The 20,587-nt window shown below is 42.3% G+C and overlaps 4 protein-coding genes across 4 annotated transcripts in view; 2 read left to right on the forward strand and 2 right to left on the reverse strand.

Moving 5' to 3' along the window:
- The window catches only part of LOC121708694 (transcription factor HES-7-like), a 3,045-nt gene extending 118 nt beyond the window's left edge, over positions 1-2,927 (reverse strand). Inside the window, exons 1-4 of the mRNA XM_042091517.1 lie at positions 2,756-2,927; positions 2,154-2,249; positions 1,748-1,844; positions 1-1,029 (exon numbers count right to left, since the gene is read on the reverse strand). The exon at positions 1-1,029 is cut by the window's left edge and continues 118 nt beyond it. Of these exons, the coding sequence (XP_041947451.1) occupies positions 233-1,029; positions 1,748-1,844; positions 2,154-2,249; positions 2,756-2,791 (1,026 nt within the window). The 5' untranslated portion in view covers positions 2,792-2,927 and the 3' untranslated portion in view covers positions 1-232. The remainder of the gene's footprint in view (positions 1,030-1,747; positions 1,845-2,153; positions 2,250-2,755) is intronic.
- A 7,743-nt stretch (positions 2,928-10,670) lies between these two features.
- LOC121709059 (transcription factor HES-5-like) lies at positions 10,671-11,708 on the reverse strand. The gene is made up of 3 exons (XM_042092107.1): positions 11,598-11,708; positions 11,282-11,377; positions 10,671-11,174 (listed from the first exon to the last, which is right to left on the reverse strand). Exons 1-3 carry the CDS (start codon positions 11,640-11,642, stop codon positions 10,671-10,673), a joined length of 645 nt encoding a protein of 214 aa, XP_041948041.1. The 5' UTR covers positions 11,643-11,708.
- Positions 11,709-14,699: 2,991 nt separating this feature from the next.
- LOC121708704 (transcription factor HES-7.1-B-like) lies at positions 14,700-16,032 on the forward strand. Its single transcript, XM_042091532.1, has 3 exons — positions 14,700-14,777; positions 14,922-15,017; positions 15,125-16,032. The coding sequence occupies exons 1-3, from the start codon at positions 14,718-14,720 to the stop codon at positions 15,698-15,700; spliced, it is 732 nt and encodes a 243-aa protein (XP_041947466.1). The 5' UTR covers positions 14,700-14,717; the 3' UTR covers positions 15,701-16,032.
- Positions 16,033-19,007: 2,975 nt separating this feature from the next.
- Positions 19,008-20,402, forward strand: LOC121708708 (transcription factor HES-7.1-B-like). Its single transcript, XM_042091538.1, has 3 exons — positions 19,008-19,112; positions 19,289-19,384; positions 19,495-20,402. Exons 1-3 carry the CDS (start codon positions 19,068-19,070, stop codon positions 20,068-20,070), a joined length of 717 nt encoding a protein of 238 aa, XP_041947472.1. The 5' UTR covers positions 19,008-19,067; the 3' UTR covers positions 20,071-20,402.
- The last annotated feature ends 185 nt before the right edge of the window (positions 20,403-20,587 follow it).

Below are 20,587 nucleotides of genomic sequence, written 5' to 3' on the forward strand. Positions count from 1 at the left end.
TTTGCATCATTTAATTCATTAAAACAGCTTGAGTAGACTTCTCAGGATTGCTTCTTAAGCTCCTAGTAGTCTCTTTAAAGTGAGTCCATGCGTCAAGAGGAAATAATAAAACTATGAATGTTGGTCTCATTAGGGCTGATTTTCAGCAGCAGCAGTCTGGAATCTTCGGTGAGCTTATTGAGTGTCTCCACATGGAGGCGCTACAGGGCGTGGAGCTTCAAGGCGAGGCGTCTCAGGAGGACCAGGGCCTCCACACAGGGGAGCTGCAGGCAGCAGAGCTGGCGTGGAAGAGAGTCCGCCGGGGCTGACCTCTGTCCACAGGGCAGCGGAACTGCACCGGTGTCGTCATCAAGGCAACAGGGGCAGCGGGAGGAGCAGCAGAGCTGGGGTGGGTGATGGAGCTGGGCGGCGTTGCCATGGTGACCCCCGGTGAGGTGGCAGGGGAGCTGGCTGAGGAGGAGGAGGGGTCTGATGACGCGGGAGAGAGAGACGCGGGGAAGATGAAACGGCAGGAGGCGACGGAGAGGTACGGGGGAGAGGAGGAGTAGTGAGGAGGAGAAAGGGAGGAGTAGCAGGGGGAGGAGGGAGGAGACAGGGAGTACGAAGGAGAAGGGAATGGGTGCAGAGATGGAGAGATCTGCGGAGGAGGCAGGGAGTACGAAGGAGAAGGGAATGGGTGCAGAGATGGAGAGATCTGCGGAGGAGGAAGAGGGAAGTGAGGATGATGGTGATGGGCAAAGGGATGAAGACTGAAAGCGGTGGGATAGAGGGTGTTGTGGTTGCCAGGCAACGTGAACACATCCCCAGCTCTGGTGCTGAGGTTGGCACAGGAGTCTCTAGGCTCTGTACTGCCACTGGGCCTCCTCGTGTAGCTGTCCGTCCGACTGCGCTGCTCTGCTGCAGGGCCCAGTGACTGGCACTGACCAATGGGTCCCCTCGTGCAGGTGCTCGCCACATTTCTCAGCTCTGCTGTGGGGCCCACTGCCTGGGTTCCACTGGGTCTGCTCTGGGAGTCTTTGGATTCCACCACTGATGAAAGAGAGTAAGAGAGCAGGAGGGAGAGAGAGAAAAGAAGGGAGGGAGAGAGGAGAGAGAGAGGAAGGGAGAGAACAGAAACAGGAGAAAGAGTGTGACAAGAAAAGATAGACAAGACGAAAGACATAGAGAGAGAAGCAGAGTGAGATGACAGAGTGATAGAACAGGGAGTGGAACAGAGACAGAGAGAGAACGAAAGAGCAATAGAAGACAGGATGGAGTGGTGGAATTCCATAAGGGCATGCAAAGGTGAAATTGACAGAGCAAAGAGGGGGTTGGATAGAAATATATATAGAGAGAGAGGGAGGGAGAAAGACAGACAACATATTTGGAGAGAGATTGGAAACAGAACAAAACATGTTAGCAACGTGTTTGCTACTCAAGGACCATTTTACTTATCAAACTGTATTTATTATAGAGCCTCAATTTATATCAATTTATACATTACCAAAATATAAATACTACAATTCATCAGCAATTAATAATGTTGACTAACACAGTGTTATAATATTTTAATATGGTGATATGCGGAATATGACAAAACCAACTGGTCCAATTGTCCAATTAAAAAACAAAAATATATCAAATATTAGGCCATCTGTGGAATACAATAAACTAAGAGAATGAGTGTAAATGCTAACTAATGATAAAATGAGAGTTCAAGAGTAAAGCCTTTGGGTGAATTGAAAGTTTATGTGTAAAAGAGCCTTACATGTCTGGGAAGTGTGTTGGCCGTCAGCTTTCTTACGGATGAACTCCACAGTCAGCTCCAGAATTTCGGCTTTCTCCAGCTTGGGATTTCTAAGTCGCTGTAGAGGGACAGAGGGAACAGGAATAAACACATGAATGAATGGATGCATGAATGCATGGATGAGTGAATGAATTGAGTGAGTGAATTTTTTAACAAGTTAAATCTGAAATAGGCTTATATCCTTAAATGAACGACTCAATTGTGTAATAAAACAGAGATTCTTGGGTCTAAAGAATTATTGAGTCAAATGTGCAGGCCAAGTATTATAAAGAGAGCTGCATGTGTTGCTGTATCCAACAGATGTGGACCTCAGGCAGTATTTCAATCTTGCCACTAGAGGGACACACAGGCGGGCGGGAGGTCGTACCGTATCCTGCGTGGTGCTAAGCAGCAGAGCGCGCAGCTCCTCCAGTCTCCCGTTGATTCGGTCCCGACGCTGCTTCTCAATTACTGGTTTTAAAATCTAGAGAATAAAGAGCAAATCACATCAATATTCACATTAGCCTACATCATATTTAGAACCTACATCAAAGAGAAACTATAGGTCTACAGATAATTAAAGCGACACAAATAATACACAATAAGGAGTAGCCTAACTAAAATCTCCAAATATTGATTTTAAAAATATTGCCTGCAAATAATTCATAGGATATAGGCTACATTCTTTTGAATAAACCATAGGACAGGAAATTAGGTGTAGCCTACATAAGGGTTAAATGAGAAGTTCTGTGACTATAGCCTTGGCTAGGCTATATAGGCCTAATAACTTTACGCTTATCAAGAGTCATTAATCTTCAACAATAGCCTACATAGAGCATGCAATTTAGGGTTCTTGTGAAAGGTTCTAAAGACCAAACAAACTTTTTTCCTTACGCATACCCTTACGCATACCTGTTAGATAAGCTTTGGTTAGCCAATGGTAGCCTAAAAGGTCTCATTCACTGAAGAGATTACAAAGTATGTGCTTACCCTTCTTGATTTTCTATCGACTTTTGCAGTCTCCATGATGAGCAAGTTCTGTTTTCCTTGATGAGCAAGTTCTGTTTTCCTTGATGTAGCTGTCGAGGATGAGCAAATAAGCAGAATATTCAGATTGTAAGGTGCTCAGGCAGCACTCTGGTGTAAGTCCTTCTCTATGTCCAGTTTGAGAGTAACAGTTCCGGGCAAATCACCTGAATTTATAGAACTATCGTCTCATCACCTTCTGCTCTGTGGAGGCGTCACCACTGGCTGCTCATTGGCCAAGAAGGTGACAAAACCCATCACAGATTGGTCGGGAGATGTGACCTCGGTGAACTGCCGTTTGTTCAGGTTTAGCACCAACTGACTGGAACATCATCGCATTGAGCGTGCACACTGATAAGATAACGTATAACTATAAACCCATTAGCCCGACCCCTAATGTTAATTAATTAATGACTTAATTAGGTTATTACTCTACTCCCTCTCCTTATAGTGTCATTATAGTGCCTCATTTTTGTTGTTGATTCAAACAAAACATAGCCTACTAAGCAAAATATGGTTGACTGAAAAAATCTAATGCAGAACGTCTGATTCAGCTCATCATTTTGGATTGATAGACATTTTTCATGCATTACAGTAATGGCCTTTGATAACTTGAGGTCAATTATTATAGACCAAACTGCTCTTATTTGTGTCCTACAGCATAAACAAGAAGAATCAGTAACTATACTGACTTATATGATATTTTGTTCCAGAATGACACCAACCTACAGTAATCATTGTATAGAAGTTTGCCCTGTGAGTTTTATTTTAGTCAAAACATTCTTCTCTGTAGGCATATAGGCTTTGAAATGAATCACTGATATACTTAAATATACACGGAAGGAGTCATACTTGCTTTGACTTACAGCTACATAAAAAATACTTTCAGCCTACAGGTTCTCTTCCATAAAGCTATCAAACACTATCACTCTCAATTTAAACTCAGATTTCTAAAAGATAATTATGTTTTTATTATGCGATTCTGACCTTATTTATATTGTACACTCATGATCGTCTCAATATTAACAATAATAGCGACCCCACAGAATGTATGGAATTACTGCAGGGTGTGCGTGTGTGTGTGTGTGTGTGTGTGTGTGTGTGTGTGTGTGTGTGTGTGTGTGTGTGTGTGTGTGTAAGACCTGGGTCTGAGGTTCTCATGGGAAAACTTGAGCTGTGGCTGAAGAAGTGTTGGAATTCACTGCATAGCACCAGCCACTGAATGTCTCACACTTTACAAGTGTGTGTCTGAGAGAGTGTGTGTGTGTGTGTGGTGTGTGTGTTTGTGTGTGTGCGTATGTGTGAGACATCTACTGATGGGTAAAATGTGACCATTTTGGGTTTAATACACATAAGCCATGAAGAGGTAAGAAAGGTGTATTTTAGGAATATAACTCACACAATCACACACACACTCACACAACACTCACACACCGTGAGGTCAGAAATCACCAGAGATGGTGGATTCCACTGGGCTGCTCCGGGCTGCCTAACCCTACCCAAGGCCCATCAGATGAACCCTTAACCCTAACCAGGGGTCTGACTGTCTAAACCATTCCCCCAAGCCCAGTAGCTAAAACCCTGATCCTGAGCCTAACCCAAGCATTTGAGCGTCTAACCATACCCAAGGCCCAGTAGATGAACCCTTAACCCCTGAGTCCAATCAAAGGATCTAGAGAGAGGTCAGGGGTAACTGGGGGCAATTGTGTGATGATCACTCAATATGTGGGTTACCCTACAGCAGAGTCAGAGTTGACCGACACCCTGCTGGTGTGTGTGTGGGAGAGAGGGAGTGTGTGTGTGTGTACAACAACACCAGCACACTTCACACACAGGTGCTAACTTCTGCCACGACACCTTGTAATACACACACACACACACACACACACACACACACACACACACGAATGTGCAACATGTGAACCATTACCATTAAATGGTGTTAACCTTGTCAATAATCACACATCCAAAGCAAGGTTCCCACACAAGGCACTTCTCCATATGATCCTCTTAAGGCAGAGAGAGAGAGGGGGAGAGAAAGACTGACAGAAAACGTGTTGCACGTATCACTTACTTCTATAGAAAAAATGGATATTTGTATGAGACACACAGAGATGAGTGGATTAGAGAAGAACTCTGTGTTGTCCACGGGAACTGACATGTCCCCCCTGAACCACACTCGGGTGCCAGCCCATTCACCTGAGAGGTGACCAAGCCTGACACATTCAGAAGTATAGCTGACCTGTTGGCCAACTTTCCCATGAGAGCGCTTGGAGTTGCCAACGACCTCAGGTCAGTCAACACCAAAACAAAAAAGCCTGTGCAGTTGCAGAAGCCATAGTTGAACAGGCTCACAGGACCCAATGATATGCAGTAACCATTAATGTTCCAGCTCAGGTCCAATCTGATTGGATATCTGGCATGTCAGAAATTGTTGTTGGCCATCTTGCAGTGTGAGCAGTCGAATGTGCAATGTAAGCACAGCAACCACATCTGATTGAAATGTCAAATAATGTCGCATGCAAAGGAGTAGAATGTGTTTTACTCCTTCGCATGCGACACATTCTAGCATTCATACAAACCTTAATTCTTCACAGTATCCACACAACCATAACACTATGACATTCTAGAATCCACACAACCATAATTCCAAAGTGCACCACATATAGGCACCGACATATATATATATATATATATATGGTTATACATGGTTATGGATTTGGCAGACACCTTTGTCCAAAGCGACACACAAATACAAAACAACATAATATTTAAAATTGAACAGGGAACAGATTAGAATGTTGGTCAAATATAATAAGGAGAATAGTAATAATAAACAACAATATCAATTCAATCAATAGCCTAATAAAATAAGCAATGAAAATGAGGGGAAAGGCAATAATAAAACTATAATGTCCATTCAATCAATAATATAAAAACAATGACATGGTGAGACTACATTAAGGAGAATATCAATAATAAACAATAATGTCAAATTAATCAACAGCCTAATGAAAATAAAACAATATTATACAAACCATAACACATAAGAAGCACTTAAACAACTAAGTACATGTTGAACAGGAATGTCTTTAGACCCCTCTTAAACGACCCAAAACTACCACAGGAACGGAGAGCACTGGGCAACTCATTCCACCAACATGGAACCACTGAGGAATAGAGTCTTGAATTAGACCTAGTTTTTATGACTGGTCGACATAACAGACGCTCATCAGAAGACCGCAGTGGGGGATGTAAGGCTTGATTATTGAATTAAAATACCTAGGAGCAGATCCAGTCAGTATGAGTGTGCCGATATTTTTTGTCACTTGCTCACACGCACCAGAGCCGATATTTTCAACTGACAAGCATTCACTGAGCAACGCCGAAAAATGAAGAACCGAATCTACACGGCGGCAGCAAAAGGGTTCCGTGGTAGTGTACGGGGTCGTATTGAAATCTAATATAATTGAATATCGAAAGCAGAGTGCACCACATTCATGTCAGCACCAATGTTATGGTATATAAATACCTTTTATTATTTTCATCCCGATGTGTGGGGGCTTTAACACACTCTAGTATCCATAACCATAACCATAACCATAACCATAGAATCCATACAACCATAACTCTGACTCATTCTAGAATATACAGAATCATAACTCTAACACAGAGCCTTATATATGTATATATATATATATATATATATATATATGTATATATATGATTATGGTTATGGTTATGGGATTTATGACGCTTTTGTCCAAAGCGACATACAAATAGCAACAATACAATAGTTAAATTTAACTGTAAACAATTAAAAAAGTTGGTAAGACTACATTAAGGAGAATAGCAATAATAAACAACAATGTCAATTCAATCAATAACGTAATGAAAATAAACAAATACTAATATCCCAAATCAAAAAAAGTTGGGATATTGTGTAAAATGCAAATAAAAACAGAATGTGATAATCTGCAAATCTCATAACTCAACATGAAATTGCGAAGTATTTGGGGAGTCCATCATCTACAGTACAAAACAGCATTAAAATATTCAGATAATCTAGAGAAATCTTTGCAAACAAGGGACAGAGCTGAAAAACAATATTGGATTGCCGTGGTCTTTCGGACCTCAGATGGCACTGCATTAAAACCAGACCTGTTTCTGTAATGAAAATCATTGTATGGACTCAGGTAAACCTATGATAACCATTGTCTATGAGCACAGTTTGATACTCAATTCACAAATGCTAGTGTAAACTTTACCATGCAAAAGAAGAAATGTACTGTATTAAAGTATTTAGATGTGGTACAGAAATACCACCGTCTTATCTGGGCCTGAGCTTGTTTAAAATGGACTGAGGTAAAGTGGAAAAAGGTCCTGTGGTAAGATCAATCAACATTTGACATTGTTTTTGGAAATCATGGACTCCTCTGGGCTAAAGAGGAGAGGGCTTATCCAACTATCCAACTTATCCAACTTGTTATAGTGCTCAGTTCAAAACCCAGCATCTATGATGGTGTGGAGGTGCGTTAGCCACAAAATATTATTATTATTATTATTATTATTATTATTATTATTATTGTCTTCTCTAGTATTGTGTTAAATGTTCCAAATGTAAAGCACTTTGAACTGCATTCTGTGTATGAAAGGTGCTATACAAATAAAGCATTATTATTATTATTATTATTATTATTATTATTATTATTATTATTATTATAGTGCCTACAGCATCACCATCTTGTACATCTGGCAAGGCACAATCAATTCTGAATGATGTAAACAGGTTTTGAGCAACATATACTGCCAGGCAATATCCAGGTAATGTATTTTTCAGGGAAGACCTTGAATATTTCAGGAAAACAACAGCAAAATTCTGCACATATTTAAGCAGTATTTCTCCATAGATTTCCCCAACCTTTTTTGCTGTTGCTTTGATGTTGCTGGCATCAAATTTAAAATGAACACATTGACACACTTTTTACAAATCCAAAATGCAAGGATTTGTTTGTGTACATGTTGCTACTATGATACATTATATTACACTAAACTAGCTCCCTAGCAAAAAACTATAACATCAAAAGTTTAACTATTTTTTTTTTTATCTTTGAGTGCCTTGCATTTTTAGAAGCCTGCTTGCACCAGTCGCACCATTCCACAGGAAAACAATCGAATTTGAGCGCCTATAGAGGTGAGAAAAGCGTGTCAGTCTGAACGGCCCCTTGAGCGTGTGAGCTAAGGAGTCGTCAGTGGCCTGAGCTAGCCTGGGCTTTACCCCGCAGTGCTGCGGAATATAGTGTTTGTTGTAACTACCAGCAGTACCGTACGCAACACTTATGGGTTTGTGTGTTTGTGTGTCAAAAATACCAGCACACTTTACACCTATATGCTAACGGCTGCCCTGACACCTTCAATACACCAGCATGTAGACACACACACACACACACAGACACCTGCCCACACACACATACACAAACACACATACCGTCATTCCCACAGTCACACTCATCCTCCACCACAGCCCTCCAGTCACACACACACACACACACACACACACACACACACACACACACACACAAACACACACACACACACACACACATACACTCACACACATACACTGTCACACACACATGCATTCCCACAGTTTCTTCACAGGCCACAGCCCCCCTCCATCCAATACACACACGGAAAAGTGACATATAAAGACAGTCTGGGTGTAAGATGTTCTATAGTTCATATCCAGTCCAGGTAAACAGCACACACACAGACAGCAGAGGCCTGCTATAGAACTGATTTAACCAGCAGAGGTCACTGTTGTGCCATCAGGGATCCAGTCAGTGGCCACTGACACTACTCAGTAGTGACTCAGGGGTCTGGTTTTCTACATGGAAAACCTCATATTATCAACAGATGTGAACGAAGTTCATAAGGATTTAGGGGAAGCCCAACTGCACTTACAGCTACGTAATTATGTAATGGTAGATGCAGTTGATATGAATCTTTATATTTTGCCACAAAGAATTGTGGGATAGTAGGCTATTACATTCTTTCCTGTTATGAAGGATGGCACATATAACTGCTGGGTCCCATGCTTAATGCAGACGGAAAGAAGCCTAACTTTTATACATACAGCTGTTGGGTTCTAAACATCTAAGCCTCCTGTGGCCAATGGTTCTGTTATGCTGACAGTGCAACGTATATGTAGTACACATACAGTACATACTCAACGCAAGTTATATTCACGCACACAAATAAACCAGGTTGACTAGAACATTCCCGTGGGAACAGGTCAGCTTTCGAAATGTGAGAACACACACACTTACTCTCTCACACAGAGAGAGTTGCTGAGTAGCCTAAGTAATAGAAATGTATTCGTTTGCCATGCACTTGTCAAGTGTTCTTCTCTCATGTGTACTCACACACAACCATTGGCTCAGGTACAGCTTCTGCCAGTAAACTATAACGGTGGGGAAATACGTATTTAATACATTAGAGACATGCAGAGACGGAGTTTGTGTTTGCGTGAGAAAGAGTGTAAGCCAGAGGTGTTTGAGAAAGGGCTGACATCACTGGCCAAATTGCTAATTGCCATTCAGACACTCCCTGAGTGACTCGCCAGAGCTCTCGTGGGAACTACACAGGACCGTGTCTCTTGCCTTTTTTACTTTGCGCATCTCTCTCTCTCTAAAACACAGATATATCTATCTATCGATCTATCTATCTATTCATCTATGCATTTATTTCAGGCTTACAACTATAAACTATTAGCCTGGAATTTATGACCCACTTTTAAAACCGCTTGTTTTTCTAAAATCAGCCTACCGATAGCAGCTGTCTCCTGGGCTAATTGCACATGAAAGTCTTTCATTTCTAAGATCAAAAGTAGGCCGTGGCGATTTTGACACATTTTGGTGCCCTGGTGTCTCGTCTGAAGCGGAAGCCTTGTTAAATTGATAGCTTTGTAGGTGCCTCGTCGCATTCGAAAGGTTGTTCGCAAAGGTCGAAGAAAGCTTCCCACTAGAGCTCATCCTTTGAAGTGCCGCCAACCACGCGCCACCACATGTTGCGGGAGTGAACTCTCATCGCAGGGAAATGGGCAACACGCGCCAGCACGATTTTACATAACAGCGGACGTGTGATATCCCCATTATGTGCGCAAGCGGCAAACAGCGCTGGGTCCCACGGTGACACCAGCTTACAGTTATGTATGTGGAGAACCAGTTTCTTGTCTTATTTGTTTCTTACTTGTTTAACATGCATAATAGACAGATGATGAGAGATAGGCTATGCCGTTGTATGCCGTTCATGTATGAAGATGTACCAACACATTCATTATTTTACCATGGATTTATTTTGTCGTATCAAAATATACAAAAAAATATTTTAGAAAAATAACAGGCAACAATGAACAATAAATAGTAAAATGTGCAAAATAAGGCTTGTATAATAAATTATCTAAAAAAAAACAAAACAACACTGTTAATAACCAGCTAACAGGCTGAAATGTCATGAATGTCTCCCTGGAGGAGCCCTGTTTGGAACCCCTCAAGATGACATGTTTTGGTCATTTTTTTGGCTGTGGCCTACATTTTTCCTGCGAACAATCAACTTTTTAAAACTCTCAGCCTTTTCCTTAACAATGTGCAAAATGCTGTCACAACAAATGTGAGTCCAAGCTTCAAATTCAAAATGTGATATACACATACATGACATGTGAATCATACATATATTTACACAGAGGAATGTTGTGTGAGCCACAAGCAGGCCAGTGGGCTCTGAATGTGACCATCAGAAGTCTTTACCCCCTCTTTCTCTTTCCATGCATCTGTCCATCAACTAGAGAAGAGTGGTTGCTACAGGCGTGATTGACAGCTTAAGGCCATGGCCTCCACATGGGCTGGGCTGGTGGCAAGAGTTGCCGGGGACAACAGCCTCCCTTCCCAATCCGTATGTAGCCTGCTGTGATGGGGCTGGAAGCTTGTGTAGATAGTTGGACATGCAAGTTTGGGGTCAGCAGGCGTCTGTGGGAGGGGGAGACCGTGGACATGGAGGAAGGTGATCTGAGATTCCACAACGCAGCTTTTAAAGTTGAGCTTTTGGAGCTCAGTGACTTGGAGGTGGTGGCTGGAGAAAGGGGTGACTGGACGTCCTGTTTCAGATGAGGATGATGATGGTGATGCTGGTGGACAGCAACCATGTCCAGTCTTGATGACAGCACCAGCTTCTGATTTGAGGCCAGTTCTGTTGTCTGGAGGAACTCAGAGGCTCTTTGCAGGCAGGTGGAGAAGCCATTGTGGGAGTTGTTGCTGTCATGGTGACTGTTGCTCCTCAGAAAAGCAACAGTGTGTTCCAGAATCTCTGCTTTCTCAGTTCTTTTCTAGAGGGAGAGAGAAGGTGTTTAATTAAGTCTCCTGTACGTTTTTAGTTAATTCTGCAGATCTCAAATTCAGAATTAGTTTGGTAGATCAGGAGGGGCCTTCATACCTGGTTCTCACGGTCTTGCATCAGCATCTTACTGAGTGTTTCTAGGCAACGGTTTATCCTTTCCCGCCTCCTCCTCTCAACTTGAGGCTTCAGGAGCTGGAGGTCAAAAGAAACCATGAGGTCCAGATTCACAGGAGTGACCAGCAACAACAGTTCAACACATATATCTACATGTTCAGTAGTTTACAGGAAACTGTCACTGGCCCAATATGACATTTTACATGAACTTTTCTCAAAATCAGTACTAACACTGACAAAGTCTACAATAAAACAACAGTATAGTAATGGGATGTCACTGTGGGAATTCTGGCCTTACCTTGCGGTCTATTTTGACGTGGTGAACAGCTGGCTGCAGCTTCATGTTTGCAGGTTCCGCTGTCCTAATCCTTAAACCGTGGAATGCAACTGTAGAATTCAAATGAAGGAAGTCTAGGTGCTGACGGGGACGGTCCGCAGGAGTGTCTTCCCAGGAGATTTCGACAGTTCTAACCTACCGTCCATACAGCAGGCTATATAAACCCCAAGACTCACAAACCCCGCCTCTACTGCTGCTGGCCAGTCGCAGGACTTTCTACATCCTTTTAGTGAGCACGAGCCTTTGAGCCAGGAACGTAGGTGTGAAGCGCCTGACGCGTGTCTGCAGTGCTGGAGGTGTGACGTGAAAGACGGAGGATTCCGAGTCATTTTCACCTTCAATATTCACTTCAGTTTAAAACACCATAAAATGTCATTTCATAATACAGTATAAAAACAAAACAACTATGACATCAAGAACGAACTGTCGGGCATCGGTAACGAAAACGATTGCCAGCTTTGAAATCTGCTTTCCCTCAGAGTTTCTTTGTCTTTCTTCTTTCTTTGGAAAATCCAACTTATCCAATCATAATCACCAGTAAATCCATTAAAACTCAGATTTACCACTCAGCTATTGCATACATAATACATCTTCAGTGGAGTGGCCTTTGCTATATGACTTGTAGGAGTGAATTAATTTGAATTAGGAAATAGCTTAATTCAAGCACGCCTACACAGTCGCGGAAATGTATGCAGACACATATTGGTGTGAATATGTAACGTGTTACGATGATAAAAATGTACCGAGATCTTCCTTAAGATTGCTTAGGCTCCTCAATAGATTTCTGACACGAGTCGACCTCTTCTCAAAACAAAGGCGTGTGAGGACACGCGATCACACCTTCAACTACCGTGGGCACGAGAGCATACTGACTGAGTACAAAGCGGCATATTCTTGCCGCGCACAGCTGGAGCATTGAGTTGCGACGGCTCGTGCCCCTCTCAAGGTGTGACACTGATCATTTACGGTTTCTTAATTATTTACAAACTAAATCTGAACATGAGGCACACTTACTCAGACCAGAAAATCAGACATCAGAATAACAAATTAGGTGCGCAAAACTCCAACCCCATATTCTGTAATGTACACAGTTTAACGAAGGTCTATAATTAACCATCAAAATTACAATAAACGAGAACGAGGAGATTGTCAGGCGTAGAAGAGGATATAGACGTTGTATGATGAGCCACAGTTTTAAACCAATATGGTTTAATTGTGCGCAATTTTGGTTTAATTGTGGAAGAATCCAGACACACGAATATATGTGTCCTGCACCAACCTTGAAGAAGTGGTAAGACAGACAGTTTATCAGGTAATTTTTTTTGGTCTGGGCCTATCAACATCTCGAGAGAATGTGAATGTGAGAACACGCACACGTTCACACACACACACACACACACACACACACACACAAACAAACAAACCAAAAAAAAAAAAAAAAAAAAACACACGCACGCACGCACACACTACTGCTCACAATGGTCTGTGAATTTACACACATGTGAGAGCGTGTGAGAGCGACGTTTGGTGCGTTTTGCCGTCATTACATCCGCTTCGCAATTGCCTCCGAAGTGTGCTCGTAAATGGCCAGAAATGCGCCAAATGTGTACCATTGCGCTGCTGGGAATCGAGAGAGGGATCTTTTCCCTGGCTCGCACACCAGTATGCAGCACATGTCAGTGTTGATTCGCTGAACCAGCTTAGACGAGTAGCTCTCCATGTCTTTAATAAAGAACACTAGCAGTTCCCAAAACACTTCGTTAAATGCGCTATGGAAGTGGCCATTGACTATTTAACCAATGCTCCATTCTCTGTTCCCGACAGCAAGTCATTTCGAAACAAGTGACTTATGGTTCATTTTTAATGTTGATGTATCGAAATAAGTGCCTAACATCTCAGGCGCTGGGGACTATTGAGGACGCGTGCCCTGACCAACGGGCGAAACCCCACTCATCTCCCGCATGAGCAAGACATTTAAGAAGAAATCCAGAGGCTGATATTGGATACATTACATTACATTACATTACATTACATTTGGCTGACGCTTTTTTAGCCAAAGCGACTAACAACATGGTAAACAGTTTAAGTTTTAGAGCAATTCTCAACAATTTTAGGACAATTTAAAAAACATTAGAGTACAGTAAGAATAAGTGCATCAGTGAGTGCTGTTTTTAACAGTTACGTGTCAGTTTAAGACGGCTGGTGAGTGCTAAGATCAGCAATACTTGTTGTAAGTGTTGCTATGAGAGGAGATGTTCTCTAAAGAGCTGGGTCTTCAGGAGTTTTTTGAAAATGTAGAGGGATGTCCCTGCCCTTGTAGGAACTGGCAGTGTGTTCCATCAACGAGGAACAACAGATGAGAAAAGTTTGGATTGGCTTACTTATTGGATACTTCAAACGGATCTCAAGACACACGTTCACACCTCTACTTCCGTGGACACGATCTTTACCAGTGCGCACAGCGGGACGGATCGACACACACACACACACACACACACACACACACACACCGCAGCCTCAAGTGTCTGTCGTGGAGGTGTAAACGCGTGCCATGATGAGCCTCAGCTCTGAAATATGCTCGTGTCGGAAAGTATTGTCCCCACGAAGTCTTACAATGAGATACTTAGCTTTTGAAGAGTAGATAGGCCTATAAGCTACTCGCATATACTTCGCTTGTTTTAATTCAGCTGTGCCCCAACTCAAACTCAGCCAGTGAATTTTGAAAAGCCCAGTTTACCTTTTATCTTTACACATTCACCACAGGTAAAACTCGACCAATATTAGCATTTAAGCAACAAAACCACAAGCAGTCGTAAGTGATACCATTGTGAAAAATAAGGGAAACCATAATAACAACTAATGTTTTTGAATTGCTCCCTGCGCCCAAACGGAACGCCCTCTCATTGGCTAGTTGCGACTCCGGGGCGTGTTCACTGACCCCTGAGTTTTCTATAAAGCCAGACTCGGCCAGACTTTACCGATCACAACAGAAGATTTTGAAAACATCAAGGTTCCCTGGATTCTGATAAACTAAAAACACTTAACCTGTTAGAATTTCATGATCTTTGTTCCGGGCATACAATGATTATGCATACGAACGTGCAGATAGAGTTAAACTGTCAACGCAAACTAGACCGCAAGGTAAGATTCGAATTTCACATCTTTACTAGGCTAATTGTATTATCACTACACATAAACTCTGAAAGCATTGTTTTGTGAGAATAAGTAGGCTATCCATTCACAAATGAATAGAATTTTAACATGTTCAACCTTTTTCACCTCCAGCTCCTGAAGCCTCAAGTGGAGAGGAGGAGGCGGGAAAGGATCAACCATTGCCTAGAAACACTCAGTAAGATGCTGATGCAAGACCGTGAGAACCAGGTATGAAGGCCCCTCCTGATCTACCAAACTAATTCTGAATTTGAGATCTGCAGAATTAACTAAAAACGTACAGGAGACTTAATTAAACACCTTCTCTCTCCCTCTAGAAAAGAACTGAGAAAGCAGAGATTCTGGAACACACTGTTGCTTTTCTGAGGAGCAACAGTCACCATGACAGCAACAACTTTCACAACGGCTTCTCCGCCTGCCTGCAAAAAGCCTCTGAGTTCCTCCAGACAACAGATATGGCCTCAAATCAGAAGCTGGCGCTGTCATCAAGACTGGACATGGTTGCTGTCCCCCAGCATCATCATCCTCATCTGAAACTGGACGTCCAGACTCCCCTTTCTTCAGCCACCGTCTCCAAGCCACTGAGCCCCAAGAGATCCGCTTCAAAAGCTGCACTGTGGAATCCCAGATCACCTGGCGGACATTTGACCTGCCAGATCCTGTGTCAAAAAGTGGACATTTACGCCAACATCAAAGCTGAAGTCAAAGCCGGCATCAGCAAAAGTTCCCCTCAGCCTCCACCTTCCTCCATGTCAACGGTCTCCCCCTCCCACAGACGCCATCTGACCCAAAACTCCCAGTCATCTACACAAGCTTCCAGCCCCATCACATCAGGCTACACTGGAAAGGAACTGTTGCCACAAACCCAGCTCATGTGGAGACCATGGCCTTGAGCTGTCAATCATGCCTGTAGCCTGGCAACCACTCTTCTCTAGCAGGTGAACATATTTAAGAGAGTGTGATGCCAGAGTCAGAACTGGACCAAAGCCCCTGTGTAAATCCAGGGGCTCTATGTTAATATATTATTGAGTTATGGAATCCTTCTCCACATTCTTAGAATACTGTGGGCTCTGTGCAATGTTAAAGAAGTCAGAGTTTTATCCTCCACAGCTGAGACTGCTGTAAAACTAAATGACTAAATTCTCTGATCAGAACGCTCAAATATGGACAACAGCTAAATAAGCTTTCTTCTCTGCTCTATGTGTATTTAAATTCACGTCATATTTTGCACATTTTTCTTTTATTTATTTCAATTATACCATTGATGAAAATAATTATATTTTTGCTATATGTATATATTATGAAGAGAATAAATGTATTTCCTAAAAAATATAACTTTTCAATTGTTAGTCTCGTTTTTACTCTATCCAGTATTTGGCCTATCCATCAGTCCACCTTTCTACCTTCTAATTTAGGAATGTGACGTTCCTCTCTCTCGCTCCTTCGCTCTGTCTTTATTACTCTCTCTCTCACACACACACAAAAACAAGACAGACAATGTTATCATGTACATTTTATTGGCGCGAGTTCGCCATTGACTGTGCGTGAGATGACACGTGGCGCCAACAAGAGATGGCACGCGCTGGACTTCAAAGGAGAAGCTCCAGTGAGAAAAGACCCCCGTGAGAGACATGGTTCATGGGGCTCATCTTTATTCAACCTTCAGATGCGCTTCTAAAGTAAAGGAGGACTATATAAAGAAAAGTTCCCAAGTAAGGCCATGAAGCATAGTCTAAACAACGTATTTAATCCGGGGAAATTAAACGTTCTTTAACAATCTGGGAAATACATTTAGCAAAAAGGCTTGGGAATGGGCTGGGAATGCTTAACTTGGTGATCCTAAAAGTTTACAACCATTCACTAAAAATAAGCATAAACCACACAGACACTGACTCGAAAGGCATACTTAAAGTTAAAAGAAAAATCTAACATGGCGTTTGTCTTTTTGCCTGCCGCCCACGGCTTGCGTCGTCAATAATCTTCGAATTCATTCATTAGTAACCGTTGGTGTTCTTTATTAAAAACATGGAGATGAGCTACTAGCCTAAGCTAGTTCATTTCATTGGTGAACAAGGGAAAAGATCCCTCTCTCGATTCCCATGGCAGAGCAATGGGACACATTTGGCGTAATTTTGGTCATTTCCACGACCAGTGCACTCACACTCAAACTGTGTGTCCACTCCACACCTCTGTGGTGAGGTTTGATCCCAGAGTGCTGGTGTTACTGACAGCTGGTAATGAAACCCAAATGCACGTTCATTATTAGGACCACACATCTGAGGTAGTTGCGAAGCGGATGTAATGACGGCAACACGCACCAAATGTCGCTCTCGCTCGCACCTATGCTGCGGTTCCCACCGAACGCCTCAGTCATGCGTGTGTGAATTGACAGATCGTTGTGAGCAAAAGCGGCTCAGGTGTGTGTGTGTGTGTGTGCATGGTCTCACATTTGATGTGTCTCGTGTCGAGATGTTCCCACGGGAAATGTCTATAGGCTTAGAGTAGACATATCAGCTCTGTTATTTGAGCTCTTCTGTTTCACAATTATGCAACAAACTAGGCTTAAAATGCAGCCCCGTTTAAATCATGTAGTTTGGCTTACTCGGAGGTAGCCTACTTTACAGACAAGTAAAAAAAACGTCATGTTTGCGTGCCGTGCTCACTCTATTTTCTATATTTAACAAGCTTTAACAAAATGCTAAACGAGACAGAACAATCTCAGTAAATGAAAAACTACATTCCAAACCACATCACCACTTCTCAAATGTAGGTTAGGCTACATAGCACATAGGCCTATATATTCTTCTGACTTTATTTTTTAAATAGCCTATAACAACGACACGCTTTTGCGCACAATCAAAACGCCCTTTTATAGGCTAGTTTTACTTCTCCGAATCTGCACTAATTCTGCTGAAATCTGTGGCCCATGCAGCGCCCTTCCTCTTCTGTGCTCCTCTCTGTCCATCTGTTCGTTTTTGTTTGTTGCAATTATGATGTCTAATTGCATTGTCTTTATTCATTTTTGAAAGCCAAATATTTCATTAACCATGAAATTGTTTTGGAGTTTTGCACACCTGATTTTAGATTCTGATGTCGTAGTCTCCGGTCTGAGTAGTTGTGACTCGTGTTCAATTTTTTTTTTTAAATAATTAAGAAACAGTACGTGTGGCGATGGTTAGGGTGTCACACCCTGAGAGAGGGGCACGAGCCTGCGCAAATGGATGCTCCAGCTGTGCGCAGCAAGAATGTGGTGCTTTGTACTTAGTATACTCACACGTGCCCATGGTAGTTTAAGGTGTGATCGCGTGTCTTCACACGCCTTGTTTTGAAATAAACTGAGGAATAAACTGAGTATAGGCAATCTAAGGGAGAATGTCGGCGAGATTTCTTTTTAATCATCGTACTAACACGTTTACAAACCCAGTCCAATCTTCCCTTATAGATTTCCACGTCAGTTGGATGCTTGTTCTGTTTCATATTTGAGGTAAATTTACCCCTACAAGTCATATGGCATGGGCCACCTCACTGAATATGTATATGTCATGCAGCAGGGTCAATGACTGGATCTCTGGGTTTCCCCACAGATCGAAAAAAAAAAACAAAGACACTTAACAGGAATCGCTTTCAAAGGGAACAATATGATCAAATATATATATTCGTTTAGTGGATAGATTAGTTGAATAATTAATTTGTCCTTCATATATATAATATATAATATTTGTATGCTGTATCATCTGACTGGATCTCTAGGTTTCCCCAAAGACAGAAGAAAAACAGACACTCAGCAGGAAAAGCAGCTTTCAAAGGGAACAATATGATGCAAATATGTATTCGTTAATTTGGTGGACAATTCCGATGCCCAACAAAATTTGTCAAAAAATGTTTCTTGATATTTCGATATTTGTTCTTAATGTTATATTTGGATGCTGTATTATAAAACCTATAGTATTTGCAGGAAGTTAACTTAAGTGAATATGGAAGGTGCAAGTAACTCAGAATCCCCTATCTTGTCACATCTCCAGCACTGCCGACACACTTCACGCGCTTCACACCTACATTCCAAACGCAGTGTCTCCGCTCAAAGGCTCGTGCTCACTGTGGGGAGTCCTGTGATTGGCCAGAAGCAATAGGGGCGTGGTTTGTGACTCTTAGGGTTTATATAGCCTGTTTTATGAAAGGCAGGATAGAACAACAGTCTCAACACTTCCTTCAGCTAAAATTCCACTGGATCTAAGGATTAGGACAGAAGAACCTGCAAACATGAAGCTGCAGCTAGCTGTTCACCACGTCAAAATAGACCGCAAGGTAAGGCCACAATTTCCACAGTGGGTTCGAACATCCCATTGAAAACTTTTATCAATGGCTTACTGTTGTTTTATTGTATACTTTGTCAATGTTAGTTTACTGTAGCCTAATGTCCTAAACTGTTGTTGTTGGTCACACCTGTGAATCTGGACCTCATGGTTTCTTTTGACCTCCAGCTCCTGAAGCCTCAAGTGGAGAGGAGAAGGCGGGAAAGGATAAACCGTTGCCTAGAAACACTCAGTAAGATGCTGATGGAAGACCGTGAGAACCAGGTATGAAGGCGCCTACTGATCTCATTTTGAATCTGGGATTTGCAGAAGTAGCAACTAACATTGTTAAGTGCCTTGATTTAAAAAAAATTTCTCTCTCTCCCTCTCTCTAGAAAAGAACTGAGAAAGCAGAGATTCTGGAACACACTGTTGCTTTTCTGAGGAGCAACAGTCACCATGACAGCAACAACTTTCACAACGGCTTCTCCGCCTGCCTGCAAAAAGCCTCTGAGTTCCTCCAGACAACAGATATGGCCTCAAATCAGAAGCTGGCGCTGTCATCAAGACTGGACATGGTTGCTGTCCCCCAGCATCATCATCCTCATCTGAAACTGGACGTCCAGACTCCCCTTTCTTCAGCCACCGTCTCCAAGCCACTGAGCCCTAAGAGATCCGCTTCAAAAGCTGCACTGTGGAATCCCAGATCACCTGGCGGACATTTGACCTGCCAGATCCTGTGTCAAAAAGTGGACATTTACGCCAACATCAAAGCTGAAGTCAAAGCCGGCATCAGCAAAAGTTCCCCTCAGCCTCCACCTTCCTCCATGTCAACGGTCTCCCCCTCCCACAGACGCCATCTGACCCAAAACTCCCAGTCATCTACACAAGCTTCCAGCCCCATCACATCAGGCTACACTGGAAAGGAACTGTTGCCACAAACCCAGCTCATGTGGAGACCATGGTCTTGAGCTGTCAATCATGCCTGTAGCCTGGCAACCACTCTTCTCTAGCAGGTGAACATATTTAAGAGAGTGTGATGCCAGAGTCAGAACTGGACCAAAGCCCCTGTGTAAATCCAGGGGCTCTATGTTAATATATTATTGAGTTATGGAATCCTTCTCCACATTCTTAGAATACTGTGGGCTCTGTGCAATGTTAAAGAAGTCAGAGTTTTATCCTCCACAGCTGAGACTGCTGTAAAACTAAATGACTAAATTCTCTGATCAGAACGCTCAAATATGGACAACAGCTAAATAAGCTTTCTTCTCTGCTCTATGTGTATTTAAATTCACGTCATATTTTGCACATTTTTCTTTTATTTATTTCAATTATACCATTGATGAAAATAATTATATTTTTGCTATATGTATATATTATGAAGAGAATAAATGTATTTCCTAAAAAATATAACTTTTCAATTGTTAGTCTCGTTTTTACTCTATCCAGTATTTGGCCTATCCATCAGTCCACCTTTCTACCTTCTAA

Source organism: Alosa sapidissima, chromosome 5, assembly GCF_018492685.1.
Source record: "Alosa sapidissima isolate fAloSap1 chromosome 5, fAloSap1.pri, whole genome shotgun sequence".
Taxonomy (NCBI): domain Eukaryota; kingdom Metazoa; phylum Chordata; class Actinopteri; order Clupeiformes; family Clupeidae; genus Alosa; species Alosa sapidissima.

Bases quoted from the DNA above. Each gene is read 5' to 3' on its own strand.
- LOC121709059 (XM_042092107.1), bottom strand. From the start codon at position 11,642: ATGAAGCTGCAGCCAGCTGTTCACCACGTCAAAATAGACCGCAAG. The intron at 11,378-11,597 runs GTAAGGCCAGAA...TTTGACCTCCAG, and splicing joins ACGTCAAAATAGACCGCAAG to CTCCTGAAGCCTCAAGTTGA. The intron at 11,175-11,281 runs GTATGAAGGCCC...CTCTCCCTCTAG, and splicing joins TGCAAGACCGTGAGAACCAG to AAAAGAACTGAGAAAGCAGA.
- LOC121708704 (XM_042091532.1), top strand. From the start codon at position 14,718: ATGATTATGCATACGAACGTGCAGATAGAGTTAAACTGTCAACGCAAA. The intron at 14,778-14,921 runs GTAAGATTCGAA...TTTCACCTCCAG, and splicing joins AACGCAAACTAGACCGCAAG to CTCCTGAAGCCTCAAGTGGA. The intron at 15,018-15,124 runs GTATGAAGGCCC...CTCTCCCTCTAG, and splicing joins TGCAAGACCGTGAGAACCAG to AAAAGAACTGAGAAAGCAGA.
- LOC121708708 (XM_042091538.1), top strand. From the start codon at position 19,068: ATGAAGCTGCAGCTAGCTGTTCACCACGTCAAAATAGACCGCAAG. The intron at 19,113-19,288 runs GTAAGGCCACAA...TTTGACCTCCAG, and splicing joins ACGTCAAAATAGACCGCAAG to CTCCTGAAGCCTCAAGTGGA. The intron at 19,385-19,494 runs GTATGAAGGCGC...CCCTCTCTCTAG, and splicing joins TGGAAGACCGTGAGAACCAG to AAAAGAACTGAGAAAGCAGA.